At 41.0% G+C, this 14,382-nt stretch overlaps 1 protein-coding gene across 1 annotated transcript; it reads right to left on the bottom strand.

Annotated features, from left to right (window-relative positions):
• Positions 1 to 2,017: 2,017 nt before the first annotated feature.
• On the bottom strand, positions 2,018 to 14,019 carry LOC115371754 (linker for activation of T-cells family member 2). Its single transcript, XM_030069267.1, has 12 exons — positions 13,964 to 14,019; positions 10,126 to 10,230; positions 9,127 to 9,169; positions 6,794 to 6,837; positions 6,616 to 6,649; positions 5,481 to 5,515; positions 5,363 to 5,404; positions 5,233 to 5,263; positions 4,020 to 4,078; positions 3,764 to 3,823; positions 2,682 to 2,741; positions 2,018 to 2,221 (listed from the first exon to the last, which is right to left on the bottom strand). The coding sequence occupies exons 2-12, from the start codon at positions 10,226 to 10,228 to the stop codon at positions 2,190 to 2,192; spliced, it is 543 nt and encodes a 180-aa protein (XP_029925127.1). The 5' UTR covers positions 10,229 to 10,230; positions 13,964 to 14,019; the 3' UTR covers positions 2,018 to 2,189.
• Positions 14,020 to 14,382: the final 363 nt, after the last annotated feature.

The following is a 14,382-nucleotide window of genomic DNA, read 5'->3' as shown; positions in this document are numbered from 1 at the left end:
CATGAGCTGCCGGTTTCTTCCACTGTGGCGGTGAGGATCAGACAGGACCAGCTACAACAGGATGTTCAGGTGCTCCTTCCTGCGTGTGTACACACACACACACACACACACACACACACACACACACACATACACACACACACACACACACACACACACACACAGGATGATGCATTGTTTTCTTTTGCTTCTCACATCTCAAGACTTGCACGACATCAGAGGTTAAAGTGATGTATTACAGTAGTGTGGGAGAAATGTACCGCAAGTTATAACACTGAATCATGGTACATAAATTGTGAGAATGCAGGGTAAAAACTCAGAAACATCCAACCGGCTGCATCATCCACCAGCCTCCTCACTGCTCAGCTCCTCTCTATTTGCTCTCAGTTGTTGCTGCTAGAAGCTTCAGCTGCTTAATGTCAACAGGTGCATCATCGTCAGCATACATTCATTTCACAAGAGTAACAGCTGATTTTTTCTCTTAAATAAACTAAATAAACTATGTATCAAGAAAGCTATCAAGATAAGTGGATGACTGGATAGCACTGTAAGCTGGGAGGGGGGGGGGGGCCACCTCAGTCTCAGTGGCAGGAGGCTAACGCCTAATTCTTAAAGCTTGTTTAGGTAACTACAGTTAGAGCGGGTGCACGTTCCTCCAATATTTGAACATGCAACAGCCACCAGAATTAATCAACAGATTTGTGCGTGTGCATGCAAAATGTTAGCCGGGGGGAAGTACAACTCAATGGCAGGAGGCTAACAGTTAGCATTTGGAGCATCCAGCACTCACACAGCACCACTACTGTACTGCACATGACAGAGGTGAAATAATTTCATATTTTTCAAAATGGGTGCACTGCATCTTTAAAGCTGCATAGCCATTGCGATGTTTTGTATTTTTGATGCCAGCTGGATGTGTTATCTTATTAATGTGGCACATGATTAGGCAAAATGCAGGCAGCAAAATGACATTATTGATACCCAAAGCCATCAGAGCATCGCGCACCGTGCAGACATTCAGGGCAGTGAGCCACCAGGCAGGTCGCTCCTGCTCTGGATGCCGTGTAATTATGCAAATTAATGGCAGCGACACTTTGAGGCCGCTCGGTTTGGATGGAGGCCCGGCGGGTTCCGGAGCAGCACGGAGCCCGGAGGAGCCAGACACCGCCCGGCTTGTGGTAACCAACAAGCGAACCGGTGTAAAACCCGAAAAATGCCGCTGTCCATTCATTGTTTGATCCCCCTCTCGCCTCGCCGCCTGTTTTGCACATCTTACTACGACATGGAAGTGAAATGTCGATGAGAGCGGAGGTTCAGAGATGTGCAAACGGCTTTACCTGCCTGGCTCGTAGCATTTCTTCTTGATGGCGACCACACCGCGCTCCCACCTTCAGCCTGGACTCCAAAATCAATCACCGGGACGGACGCGTCGAAGGCGGCAGGTCTGCTCCACATCTGTCCGAGTCAGCTGCTCCCGTCTGCAGAGCCACGGTGCTCTACTGCGCATGCGCGGAACTGCAACTGGATTTCCGTTAACAGACCCAACACTATGATAGAATCATGTAATAAATATGCACTATATGAAGAGCTGTGGCTCAATACTGGTTCAGCTGAATTTGCTCAGGCACTGACAATTTCCAGTGGAAATGACAAGTTCCTTTTCTTCCATGCTCCATCACAGATGCGGTCCTGAAAACATGTGCATCTCCTGGTGTGAAACAAGTTCGAGACAGGCCCTGGAGGAACTTCTGTTGAAATATTGACATGTGAGTAAGGCATATGTTTTGTTTCTGAAAGGTTATTTTTTGGCATTTCTTCTTCATTCGATAGTGACACTAGAGAGAGACAGAGAGAGAAGCAATGACATGGCATTTGCACCAGAATAAATAAGCAAAATCACTCCCATTAAACAGTATCTTTTTATTACATACATCTTATTAAATTATCAACAGCACTTTTTAAGTATTTCCACAAATAGATAGCCAAAATCAGTGCTCACAGGCAACACAGTCCTGGCTCACTTGCTCTTCCATTCATCCTCAGCACATCATAAAAAGCCGGTACAGCAGTGACTGTTTACGTTTTGTGCAGAAAATGTTAGATTAAACTGACTTTGTGGAAAAAAAAAAAAAAAAAAAAAACCTTTCCACTAATGTCCTCTGGTTTGGTCAGCAGTGTCCACATCAGGCTCAATTACCAGCATTCACATAGTCAGGCTCATCTGTTCACAAAGATAGGCGGACATTTATTTAGTAGTAGTAGTAGTAGTAACAACATGTGTGTGTGTGTGTGTGTGTGTGTGTGTGTGTGTGTGTGTGTGTGTGTGTGTGTGTGTGTCTCAGTATGAAACAGTGTGGTTCTTTGGCCCTTCCCACAGTTAGGAAGGATTTCCAAAAGGATTTGTATCTTGAGCTGAGTTCTTTCAAATTTATTTATCAGGAATTAAAATATTATTAAATATTTGTGCCTACTCAAATGCATAGCCTAGTGATCTGCACCCATGTCTAATTACAGTAACTGTAACTCTCCCAATATGTTTTTTTTTAAGTAATTCAGTCACTTGTATTCAGGCTACCTTTTACATAAGATGCATTTTATGCTGATCAGAGTCATTTTTTCCCACCACTCTTGTTATTTCTGCTCCAGTAACATTTAATTTTGAGTTGGCACGGGACACTTACCGTCCTCTTGGTTCACAGCCGCCTGGTTCAGGAACTCAGTGTTCTCATAGTCATCATCACCTGTTTGGTGACATGGCAGTTTTAATCAGTCAGGCTGCAGGAGCTCTCAGTTTATGTCCACGTCTCCTCGGTTCATCACAGTTGAGTCGGTTGCAGTCGGAGCAGAGGTCGGATCAGTTCACTGTTCAGTCACGAGTCTCCAGTCTTAGTGCTCAAGTCCCCAGTCAAGTCCTGGGTCCTAAACTTTGAGGTTCAGGTCCTCAGCAAGTCACAGTGCGTCCTTAGTCTTTAGCAAAGTTAATGCCATTTTAACAGAAGAATAAATAGTATATTCCATTTACACAAGGTGCAGATACAGAACAAGTTTTCACCTGCTGAGTTCATAAGTCTGCCTGTGTGGCTGTGAATGTACATACAGTGTATATAAACTGTATATCTGTATATGTATGCATATAATTATATAATTACTGTTGTTATTATTTTGCTGAAAACCCCATTTTTGCATTATTATGGTTATGGTTATTATGGTTTTTAAAAAATCATTTATTATATAAAAAATTTATTTTGTAGCTGCTGCTTCCTCGTACCTGCTATTGTGGTCCTTTTGGTTTTAATTATTTGTTTATTTGTTGGTTTGTTTTTTATTTATCTATTTTATTTTATTTATTTATTTTGCATATGTATGTACATGTATATATTCGTGTGTGTATATAAAGATAGATAGATATAGATATAGATATTTTTTGTTTTTTGTTTGTTTTTCATGTTTTTTGAATGCCCAGTGGTAAAACACATTGAACTGCCTGTTTAAATGTCTATAAAGAAATATTAAAATCATAACTGGTAAAGCTGAGCTGATTTGCTGATGTCAGTTAAAATCATAGGCAGGAACTCAAGTCTTTCCAGTCAAAAGGCACAAGTCAGTGGTGTTAAAGTCGAGTCACACGTCTAGTTATTTTGTCAAGTTGAGTGATTTGAGTTCCAGTGGTGTGAAACACAGCCGATAAGTTCTGATCAAAGATTCAGAGATCAGTTCACTCTGTCGGCTCTAACTGAGCTGATGCTGATTCAGCTGAACTCACCGTCATTGACTGGGAGGGATGTGATGACGTTCTCATAGACACTCAGGTCCTGATCAGCATCTGGGAAGAAAGACAGCACGGCGCTCACATGTATGATGTTAATAAGTAGATTACCAATGGAACAGCGATCACAACCAGGCTCAGAGCATGTGGGGATGAAGATGGCTGATCGATATTTTATCACTTCTCTCTACTGGGCTTCATTCTCACCAATTTACAAAAGGCAGGGATCAGAGCAATTTGAAAAACCTCTCACTTTTTTGAATTTCTTCACTCTCCAAGACATTTTCATACACTGAGACTGGGAGTGGAGCTCTGCAAAACAAAACACACATAGCAGACTTTACAGTCTTTGGAAACACACAGAGTCGCTGTACTTTTTATAGAAATATACTCAGTGGCCACTTTATTAGCATCTCTGGTCTGAGGCTGATATGACACGTATCTCCATATGCCGCCAACGATCCCATACAGCGACGTCACAATTCACCCCCCAGTCACAATGTGGTGTGATTTAACAATTTGATTAAACACAATTCAATTCAATTTGATATGACAATGCAAAGGAACGATGCTATGCAATTCAATCAGTTTGATTATTCATTAACCAAAAGAAATGATGACCTTTAACAAACAGGCCTTGTTCCACAGGTCATGTACAAGTGCTCTCAGCACAGTACGCTGTCATGACACCTGGCTCACAGTAGAGGGCGCTCAAGATTAACAACAACAACGAAGCATAGTGCAATATGAAAAGCTATAGCCAGGCAGCAGATGTGCTTAATGCTCTCTCAGCAGCACGTATGCTAATTCGGATGTGAGCAGCAAAATGTAGTTTCTATATTATGAACAATAAAAAATAAATTAGCCTTTCACTAAGAGGTCTTTCATAACAAATGGAAAAAATGTGACCTTATAACCATTATTGACACTGATGTGCTACTGTAAACAAACCCCAGACTGACTGTCATCATCATAACAGTGATGACAGTGAAGTAGCTTAGCTGTGGTGAGAAACTGAAAACAGAGAAGAGTCAAATAATCTGAAGAAAATGATGTCAGGAGAGTTTGTGGCCAATCAAAGTAGTGCACATCGGTCAGGACTCAAACTGCAGTTGGCATCTGCTCTGTAATGTAAAGTAACGGAGGAGAAATAGTCCATAATATCAAATTACTGGATGGGTTATGTTTCTAAATAAAGGCATAGAACATCAAATAATTAAATGGATCAGATTTTATCAATGCAAAGATGGAAAAACTGATGTATCCGGATTTCATCCCAAAACTGTATCTGTTCTCAGGCACTCTACCGATGCATGAGGGAGATATAGCATAGTTTTCAAAATGGGTCAACTATCCCTTTAATCTGTTTGCTTAAACAGAGAGCTGTACCTGATAAAGTGAGCACTGAGTACATAAAGCTGCTGAATTCATGAAAATGTGTCTATAACATGAAGTTAAACACTTACACATATGTCGGCTCGAAACTTCCCCTTTGAGCTACAGCAACACAGACGGTCACAGTTTAATAATTCAGTCATTATACAACAATATATATATATATATCAAATATATTTCTGTTTCTGCTGTAACACTTACCATCAATAACATTTTGATACTTGGGTTGCTCCTTATTCATTGCTGGAATAATTTTAGCAGTGGTTAGAATTATGTTCTTCTAGAATAGGTTTAAACTTAAAAACATGAAAACACTTACTTCGTGAAACCTGTTGAGGGTCCGCTGGCTCTTCACTGGGAAAGGTATTGTTATGTTATTATACACAGCAAAATTTCAAACATCAAATTCTCTTTGTGTTTATCTTACTGTGAATATTATGAGACACATCTGTTGTGGAATACATGGAGATCCTTGTCTTTTTAATAAAAATGGGATCTCTTTCAGTTTGTTATGATGGATCGGTCCGATACACACTCAGCATGTCTCCCTCAGCTCCAGTCTGCCCAGTCTGACCAGTTCAGCTCAGCAGCTCTGCCATAAATTCTACGTTTTAAAAAAGTTTATAATGTTCAGTTTGTGTTGACATTGTGCAGAATGTTTCTCTTTAATTCTGTGTTTATTACTGAGGTTGTAGTTTGCAGGTCTGCTACTGGACTGCATTATACTGAGAGGGGTTTCTCATTTTTTGTCCTCCCTATTTATATACAGTGAGGGGGGACAGAATATTGGAAACAGTTGTCAGTAAAGTGCAGCACTAACTATGAGCTCAATGCCAAACACAGACGTGAATGAACACCTCTGTTACCGTGACAACAAGACAAGCTGAGCATTACAGGCAGCAGGAGAGGAAACTTTAGGGCACAACAGCTGGACTGGATTAGATTAGATTATACAGGTGTATCTGATAAAGTGGAAACTGAGTGTGTATATTTCATTTGATTACAGTATTTTTGTATAACTGATCATTACAGTACTGATCATGTATGGGAAGACCTTGACCTGGTGATACTGAACTGATTACATTGAGAGAGAAAAAACATACAACTATGCATGATCATGTTTTGTAGTAATATTATTACCAGTAGTAGTAGCAGCAGTTGTGTATTACAGGTTAGTTGTTGTATTACTATTCCTCTGCATCTTGTTCTTCTTATTAACAACAATAATGATAATGAATACTTTCAGTGTCATTTTCAGTGCAAATTTTAATACTGAGCATCTTCACACAATATCAGTCAAAAGATATCAGTTATCAGTCCTAGAAACCCATACTGGTCAGATCCTAATCAACAGGTATTGATTGCTGCATCAGAAAATGTGCTGCTCTTTAGTGGGTTAGACAAGTATTAATTATATTGCTGTTGCGCTGATGAGAAGATGTTGATGTACGTACATTATGGTTGCATGTATTTCATTGGGCCTGGTGACTGAAACAAAAAACAGGGAAAAACAAAATGAAAATTACCTGTGACTTTGTGGCTCGATCAACACAGGTATATTCTTACATGTTTTATTAAGTTTACCGCAGCAACACAGCAGCAGAGGCAAGGGTGTTAATCAAGTTACTTTACCTGTTTTTGACTGTGTGACAACAAATCTGCTGCCCCCACGCTGGCTGTGAAGATAGTATTTTGTTGTCACAATTTTAAACTTTCAAAATTCACTTAATTCAGCTTTACAACAATATGAAATAATTCCAACACAAATTGCAATAAGATGAAGAGTCAAGTTTCAAGGCTTGGAGTCAGACGCCTGTTGTATTTTGATACATGTCAAATTTATTTCTCCATCCTCTGTGACTGAAGCTGCAAACGCTTTCTTGAGGGATTTTTACAGCCATGGAAAACTCAGACTGTAGCTTCCCATCCCTGGAAGAGTTAGGAAAAATGATGCCTATCCAAAAAGCTTAGAAATGTCATGTTCATGGGAAATGACAAGTTTGTAATCATTTTTTCTCCAAGCAAAATAAATATGAGTACAAACTAGTGCTGTCAGCTCTTGTGCACTAGGCCCTCAATTCATTTCTGTAATTAGTGATAAAGAGAACATAAATTTATCACAACTCACACAATCACATTCCATCATTCAAGGCACTGCACACATTTGTTGTTGCAGAACTGCCACAAAAAGTAATCTTAAAAAAAAAAAAAAAATGATATCAGCCTGAATACATTCTTCCTCTTCCTCACTGCTTCAGCCTCATTCGAAGCGTCTCTGCAGTTAAACGCCTCCAGGTGTCAGGTCAGGAGCGTGGAGGAGTAGTGGCTCGAAGCTGAAAGTCTGCAGCGTCACTACATTTTCAAACTGAGTTGTAAACAAAATGATCCAAGTAATCAAACAGGCGCCTTGTGAGTGAATGCATCCCTCATTCCCACCCAAAAAAACATTTTTTAAAAAAAAACTTTCATTCTCACAGATGATCTGCTGGCAGGAATAGCTCTGTGCTATCAGAAAACAGGTCCCTCTGGTGGTTGAAACTGCTCAGTGCAATCAATGTCAACAGTAATGAATGTTTGCCATGCTATTTCATGTCAAAATGGGTGCTGTGAAAATGGAAAAAGCAAAGATCCACTGAGGACGGTGTTTGTGCAGCAGAAGTACAACCTTCCCTTGGTAAGTTAAGCTGGGTTTCACAAACTGGCCAGGCTGGAAACCTTACTGCAGGTATGCTGTTAAGATCATTCCCCCAAACTACCCTGTTTTCTCGTTTTAAGTTAAAAAGACAACCGGCATTTTGTGACATTGTTAGCAGCTTAGATGCAGTTTTCTTTCTCTATCTATTTTTGGCATGTCTGCTTTATGAGCCAGCTGCAGTGGAGAGAGACAGGAAAGACAAGAGAGGACGACATGCAGCAGAGGGTCAGACCTGAACCCAGACCTTCTGTCTTTTTTACTGAAGGCTGTTGTGTTTGTCTGCTTGTCATCACTGTAGCTAAACGCCAAAGCTCCTAAGGGCGGAGAAATATGCGTCCTGCTCTGTGATGCTGCTCACACCCAAGGGTGGATATTACAATTCAAGTGACAGAAAAATTTCCGATCAGCAATTCTTTGGGTTGGGGGGTGGGTGACATGGAAAGTGAAGCCCTAAGCGCCCTGTTTGCCACGTTTTCAGCATCAGCAGTCTGCTCTCCATCTATTTATCTACCACAAAGCTCAAAATGAGCTAGTTCTACAAGCACACGAAATATTGAACTGAGTTACTCAACTAAATCAAAATATTCTTCAAAGTGTTCATCTCGCAAAACAGAATCGTGATAAAAAAAAAAGTTTCACCTGCAGCAGTGAGATTTCCGCCTGTGCTCACACCTTGCCAGATCTCACCTCAGACAGCACTAATGTCCCAGCATGAGGGTGGTGAGAGTGTTTTTGTCGCGTTTCAAAGACCTCAGCTGCCGACTCAGAGCAAAAAGAGATGATGCTCTTTATTCTTCTGGAGGCAGGGACGTGGCTGTCAGTTTAAAAGTGAGGGGATGGGGGCTCCTGGTAGAGTGTGTACCTCTTACCACGCTCCGTACACCAGCATCCCGGGTTCAAATCCAAAAGGGATTCAAATGCATCTGATGCCATTCACAATGACTTAAACAGAAAAAGAAAAGAAGAAAAAAAAACTGGGCCAACCACAGGAATTTGTAGGTGGAATAAAGTGCAGGGAACAGAGATGTGAACCCATTCAGCAAACCACAATGTCCTCAACTTCACCAACATATCCCCAATTTAATGATTAGTCACGATCAATCCTTGCCCATAATGTGATGAATCTGATAAAGGATTTTAATCACGTGACAGCGCTAGTACAAACTGTATGTTTAGGGTTAGGGCTAGATAAAGAAAGATTAAATACAGCACCTGTCTGACTCCAAGCTCTCAGTTTACCTGTGGATTATTTACACGTAGAAATACTCACAAGATCTGAGGGTCGTATATCTGATTCTCCTCATGAATGATTTCTGCAAGAAAGAGGAAAACTGGTGAAATTTGAGCATGTGACCTGCTCAAATACTGTTACCTCGCACACGGTAATGACAGCTCCACTGCCTTCAGCTCAGACAAATTCATACAGACTTAAAGATGCTACATCAATACATTTAGAGACATTGGCTCAGCTGGTGTGAACAGATGTGGGCTGCCGCCTGCGCACCGCCGCAGAGCCGGCCTCACTTCCTGGCAATGCCGAGCCCTGTGACTCAGACCCCCTGTTCACCAGCGGGCCTGGCCTCCGAGCGGCTGTGCTCTTACGCTCAGCAATATCACGTCCAACTCTGAAGAAATGGTCTTGCAGTTTATAGTTATTAATATATTCCGCTTTTATTTCGAAGCGTGCACTTGTCTGATGTCTGCATAAAAACAAGAACAAACTTGCTTCAAAGTTGACCACGGTCTCATTGTGGTCCAATTTAGCATCAACTGCATAAAAATGAAAGTGTTGAGATGGGGGTGAGTGTGTGTGTGTGTGTGTGTGTGTGTGTGTGTGTGTGTGCGTGTGTTTGTGTGGAGGGGGTGGTGCTAAACCTCAAGTAATTTTTCCATGTGTGGAAAAATTACATACAAATAAACACATCCAATTAATCTGCATGTCGTTATTTGACCAATTATGACTCAGTTTGTCAAATTAACAATACTGTAAAGAGAGAAAATACAGAGTGAGTGCTAGTAGAGTAGAAAATGATCTTTAAAAAAAGTTTACATGTTCAGCCAAGCCATGGCTTTGATTTTATGGTTCAGAGATAAACCCACAGTTCTGCATCGCCACTGGGGGGTAGAGTGAAACCTCTCACTGCCCCCCCAGTCAAAGGAGCCTAAATTAGGCCCATGTTGGTTTCAGATGAGCCTCTCAGTGTTTGTCAGCAGTGCAGCACAGAGATAAGCACCGCCACAGGGCTCTGGCCTCTTTAAATGCACTTACTGGTTTTCCTCCTGCAGCGCAGACACAGAAGAGACAGAGCGCTAAGCGACACCACCGACACGAGTGTCAGGCCAGCAGCCAGCACGCCGGACTCTCCTGTCATACCTGAAACACAGCAGGTGAAAACAAAACTGGGACTTAAAGGGAAAGTTCATCCATTTTGGGAAAAAAAAAAAGATTATTTAATTTCCCCTCCCCAGCTGTTCTGTAGGACAGTAGTGATGCTGTCTTCCTCTCGGTGTCACTGAGTGCTGTATCCTGTATCACTTCAAGGAACATATAAAGAAGGAAATGACAATACATCCTCGTAACAGCGTTCCAAATGTGGATAGCTGCCAGCCAGACTTTTGCTGCCACTGACAGACTGAGGTCAATGAGACGAGCGTGGAAAACCCCTCTATAAACCACTATACCTCTGCTGCTTGAGCTTCGATAGGACGGAGATTCAGCTATGTGACAAACCACACTTAACTTAATGCAGAGTGGTGCTTTTGTCCAGTGTAAATAAATAAGTAAGTAAAGTTTATTTATAGAACACATTTAAACTCAGCTCCAGCTGACCAGAAGACTTTAAATACAAAGTTAACAGTGACAATAAATAAATCAACAACAATAAACAATAGAGGACACATACAGAATTATGGACATGACAACATGCTGAAAGGTCAGCAGGCCAAGAAGGCCAGTGGGTCAAAATGTGTCTTTAGCCGCGATGTAAAGGAGATGGAGGGAGCGCAGCTAGCGTCTGGCGGCAGCTGGTTCCACAGTTGAGGCCCAGCGGCTCTGTCAGCTGCTGGTTTGAGTCGTGACCGTGGGATGCACAAGAGAGATTTGTAGTCAGATCTAAGAGAGCGAGCAGCTGTCAGTGAATCACGTCTGTGGTGTAACGTGGGGCTTAAAATGCAATCAACAAGATTTTAAATTGAATCATAAAATGGACGGGAAGCCAAAGAAGCCACATTGCACTAAAAGCTTTTTAGCTTAATTGACCTCGTCACTGGACTCCAAACATCAGGAGTCAGTCATCTGCATAAAGTGTTACATGAAGCCCAGCTCTAGCCAAAGCCATGTGAAGCTTATAGTCCACATGAGAAAAATCACACACATATGAAAGTGTGTAATTAATGTTAAGATGTAAATCTCACATGTGATTTCATATCAAACATGTTGTTTTCACAGGTGAAAATTATAGTTCACATCTGAAGAGTCAGAGTCACATGAGAAAATGCCAATTCTGCATGAATTTGTGTGAACAATTTTCGTTTCACATGAGAAAAGACATATTCCACACGTGACATTTTCATAAAGGATAAACAGAGAGATGACAAACCCATTTAAAACAGTGACAACCACACTAGGCTGGAGACTAGGCCGACCCGAGCCCCCGATTTTGCTTGACCTCCATTGTGAGGTTTTACTTTCCACCTGAAACAGCCTACGTGCTGCCTTCAGCATCGTCATGTAAACTCCAGCACTGTACAGGAAGTTGCCCAGAATAGATGGTAGGGCCATCATTTTTATTTATTTGATACTAGAGTTTCACTAAAATAATGCAGACATGACCAAACCCGACCCACACCCAAATAAAATTTCTAAATTTTTGTCCAAACCCTAACCCAACCCATCGGCTATTCACACGGGGCCCCACAGCAGAGGAACAGCAGCCATACAGAGAAGGAAGTAGATTGCTTGAGTTTGCTATTGTTTGTTCTTCACTGAACACATATTGTTGAGGGACAAAAATAATAATATTCTCAATATAATATACTAACAACAAAACAGTTAGCATATGGAGCCTCCAGCTCTCAGTGACAAAGAGAGGAATACAGCACCACTACTATCCTAACAACTCAGAGTTAAGTGAAATAATGTGAAGTTTTCAAAATGGTTGGTGTTCGTGGTCTGCTGGCAGCTACATGACAGCGTGCCTGCAGAGCCTCACACATTCACACTGTCATGGGTCACTGGTGTTTTCCTGTGCATGACAATAACTAACCACAGCATGTGTTCGGACAAAATGCAACTGAAACATATATTTTGCAGTAACACTTTGTAATTAACTGGATGATATACTGCCGTAAAACTCGCAATTTTTTCCACATACTTAAAAGCAACAACACAGAATAAATTATTCTTTGATCCAATGAGCTCGGACAGATTATCCCGTGTACAAAAGCAGCATAAGTCATTATGTTGGATATGTAGCGGTTCATAAATTTGCTTTAATTTTATCATTTTTGGCACCATATCTGATTAACATGTGAAGACCTCCTCACATGCACCAGCATCAGCAAACAGAGAACATGGTCATCCAATCGACTCCAGGAAGCTGAACCGGCTTCAAACTTCAAACTGTTTTTCCTCCGTTTCAAAGAGAAAATGCTCAGAGAACAGAGCATTTATCCCATTGAGCTCAACAGGATAACTGATGGAAAACAGCCCATTAACTTAATGTACAAAAGCATTCTCTTACTGTCTGTACAGCATGACTGAAAACATCTTCCAGTCAAAGCCCTTTGAAACAGTTTGCATGCCAGTAACACGACTATGGAGGCTAAACATCAGGTAAACAGCTCAGTGTCTCACCAATGAGTGAATGTCATGTCTACCTGTGTTAGATTTATCAATATGCCATGACTTTTTTTTTCTGAGAGAAAACTCAAAGTACCTCTTTCTGTAGCACGACAACCCAACAGGCTCTCGGAGTTGACTCTCTTGAATGAACGCGATGCAGCTCAGGCCAGTTTTATTAGAGCTGCTCAGAAACGTTTCTCCTCCTCAGCATGGAGCTCATCTCCACTCTGTCACTCAGATCCTGGTTTCTATTAAAAACCCTTTAAATAACATTTAATGTTTTACACCTATCAGCACATAACTTTGGTTTGACTTTGGTTTTACGAACATCTTTTACGTTTGTGGTCAATTTGACCCCAGCAGTTTAAACCTCCACAAAATTATTATAATTATAATTTATGTGAATTTCATGTTTACCCGGTAGTGCCCATTGCATTAGGAAAACTCATTAAATATGAAGCAAAAAAAAAAAAAAAATGTTAATCATTTATTTAGAGACATTAAACACTGACTGGGGTCAAATTGACCCCAAACATAATGAGGGTTAATCTATAAATCTTCTTTTAACCATTTAATTGTGCAATAATTTATACCTGTAGGATTTGATAACAATTCAACACTGCAATATCCCTGTACTTGAAAATTTTAAGGGTTAGGGTTAGGCACATATTTTTATATTTCATATTTCTCTTTATTTCTTATAGTTTAATTCGTTACTTGAGAGTCTGAGCAGCTACAGCTGACCCAATCTCTCCTCGGAGATCAATAAAGTATTTCTGATTTTGAAATGACATATCCGCAAATCAAATTTGTCAGTAAAACCTCAAGCACAAAAAAAAGCGTCATACTGACAGAGATCTGGCTCTGTCTCAGGCATGGTTTGGTTTACCAGAAGTTCCTTTTTCCATTTATTTTTATTGTTGATTCCACATTCATGCAATTTATATTAGTCACTAGTTTGATTAAAATATGAAATTGTTCAGCTTTGACAGACAGGATAAATATGCAAAAAAATAATACATATACACATGACCAAGCCTCTGCCACCTGAACGGTCTTTTTAAACAGTTAAACCTTTTTCTTCTTCCCCTTCTCGGCTACTTCAGCGGTGAAAAACCAACCAAACCAAATTCTCACTTCATCTCACGCAGCATGCACAGAACTGCTGATGAACAATCAGAAGACACTGCTATCTGTCTATGTGATGTTCCTACCTGATTGCTGTGTTTTTCTGCTTATCTGCTGTGTTTTGTTGCTGTTTTACCTTCGGTGAAGTGTGTCAAGCTGCCTCCATGCTCCTCTGGGCTCAGTGCAGGGCCGAGCTGAGCTTCCTCTTTCAAACTGAACACCTCACCACATCCGTCCCTCTCAAGACACCCCCCCCACCACCACCACCACACACACACACACACACACACACACACACACACACACACACACACACACACACACACACACACACACACACACTGCATCTGTGTCTCAGGGTGGACGCAGAGCACATTACTCAGGTGTGGCGTTGCTTCACATTTTTACAGTTCTGTTTCTTGTGATGCTGCCCTCCTCGCTGCTGTGTTGTTTAAGGAACTTTTAGGTGGTGATTGTTCCACTTTTAGTTGTTGTGGTTCGGGCTTCACTGAGAGAGTTTTTGAAATATGAAACTGAGTATTACCCAATATCGAC

Source organism: Myripristis murdjan, chromosome 14 (assembly GCF_902150065.1).
Source record: "Myripristis murdjan chromosome 14, fMyrMur1.1, whole genome shotgun sequence".
NCBI classification, from domain to species: Eukaryota; Metazoa; Chordata; class Actinopteri; order Holocentriformes; family Holocentridae; genus Myripristis; species Myripristis murdjan.
The sequence above is the reverse complement of the archived record's forward strand: the minus strand, read 5'-3'. Positions and strand labels throughout refer to the sequence as shown.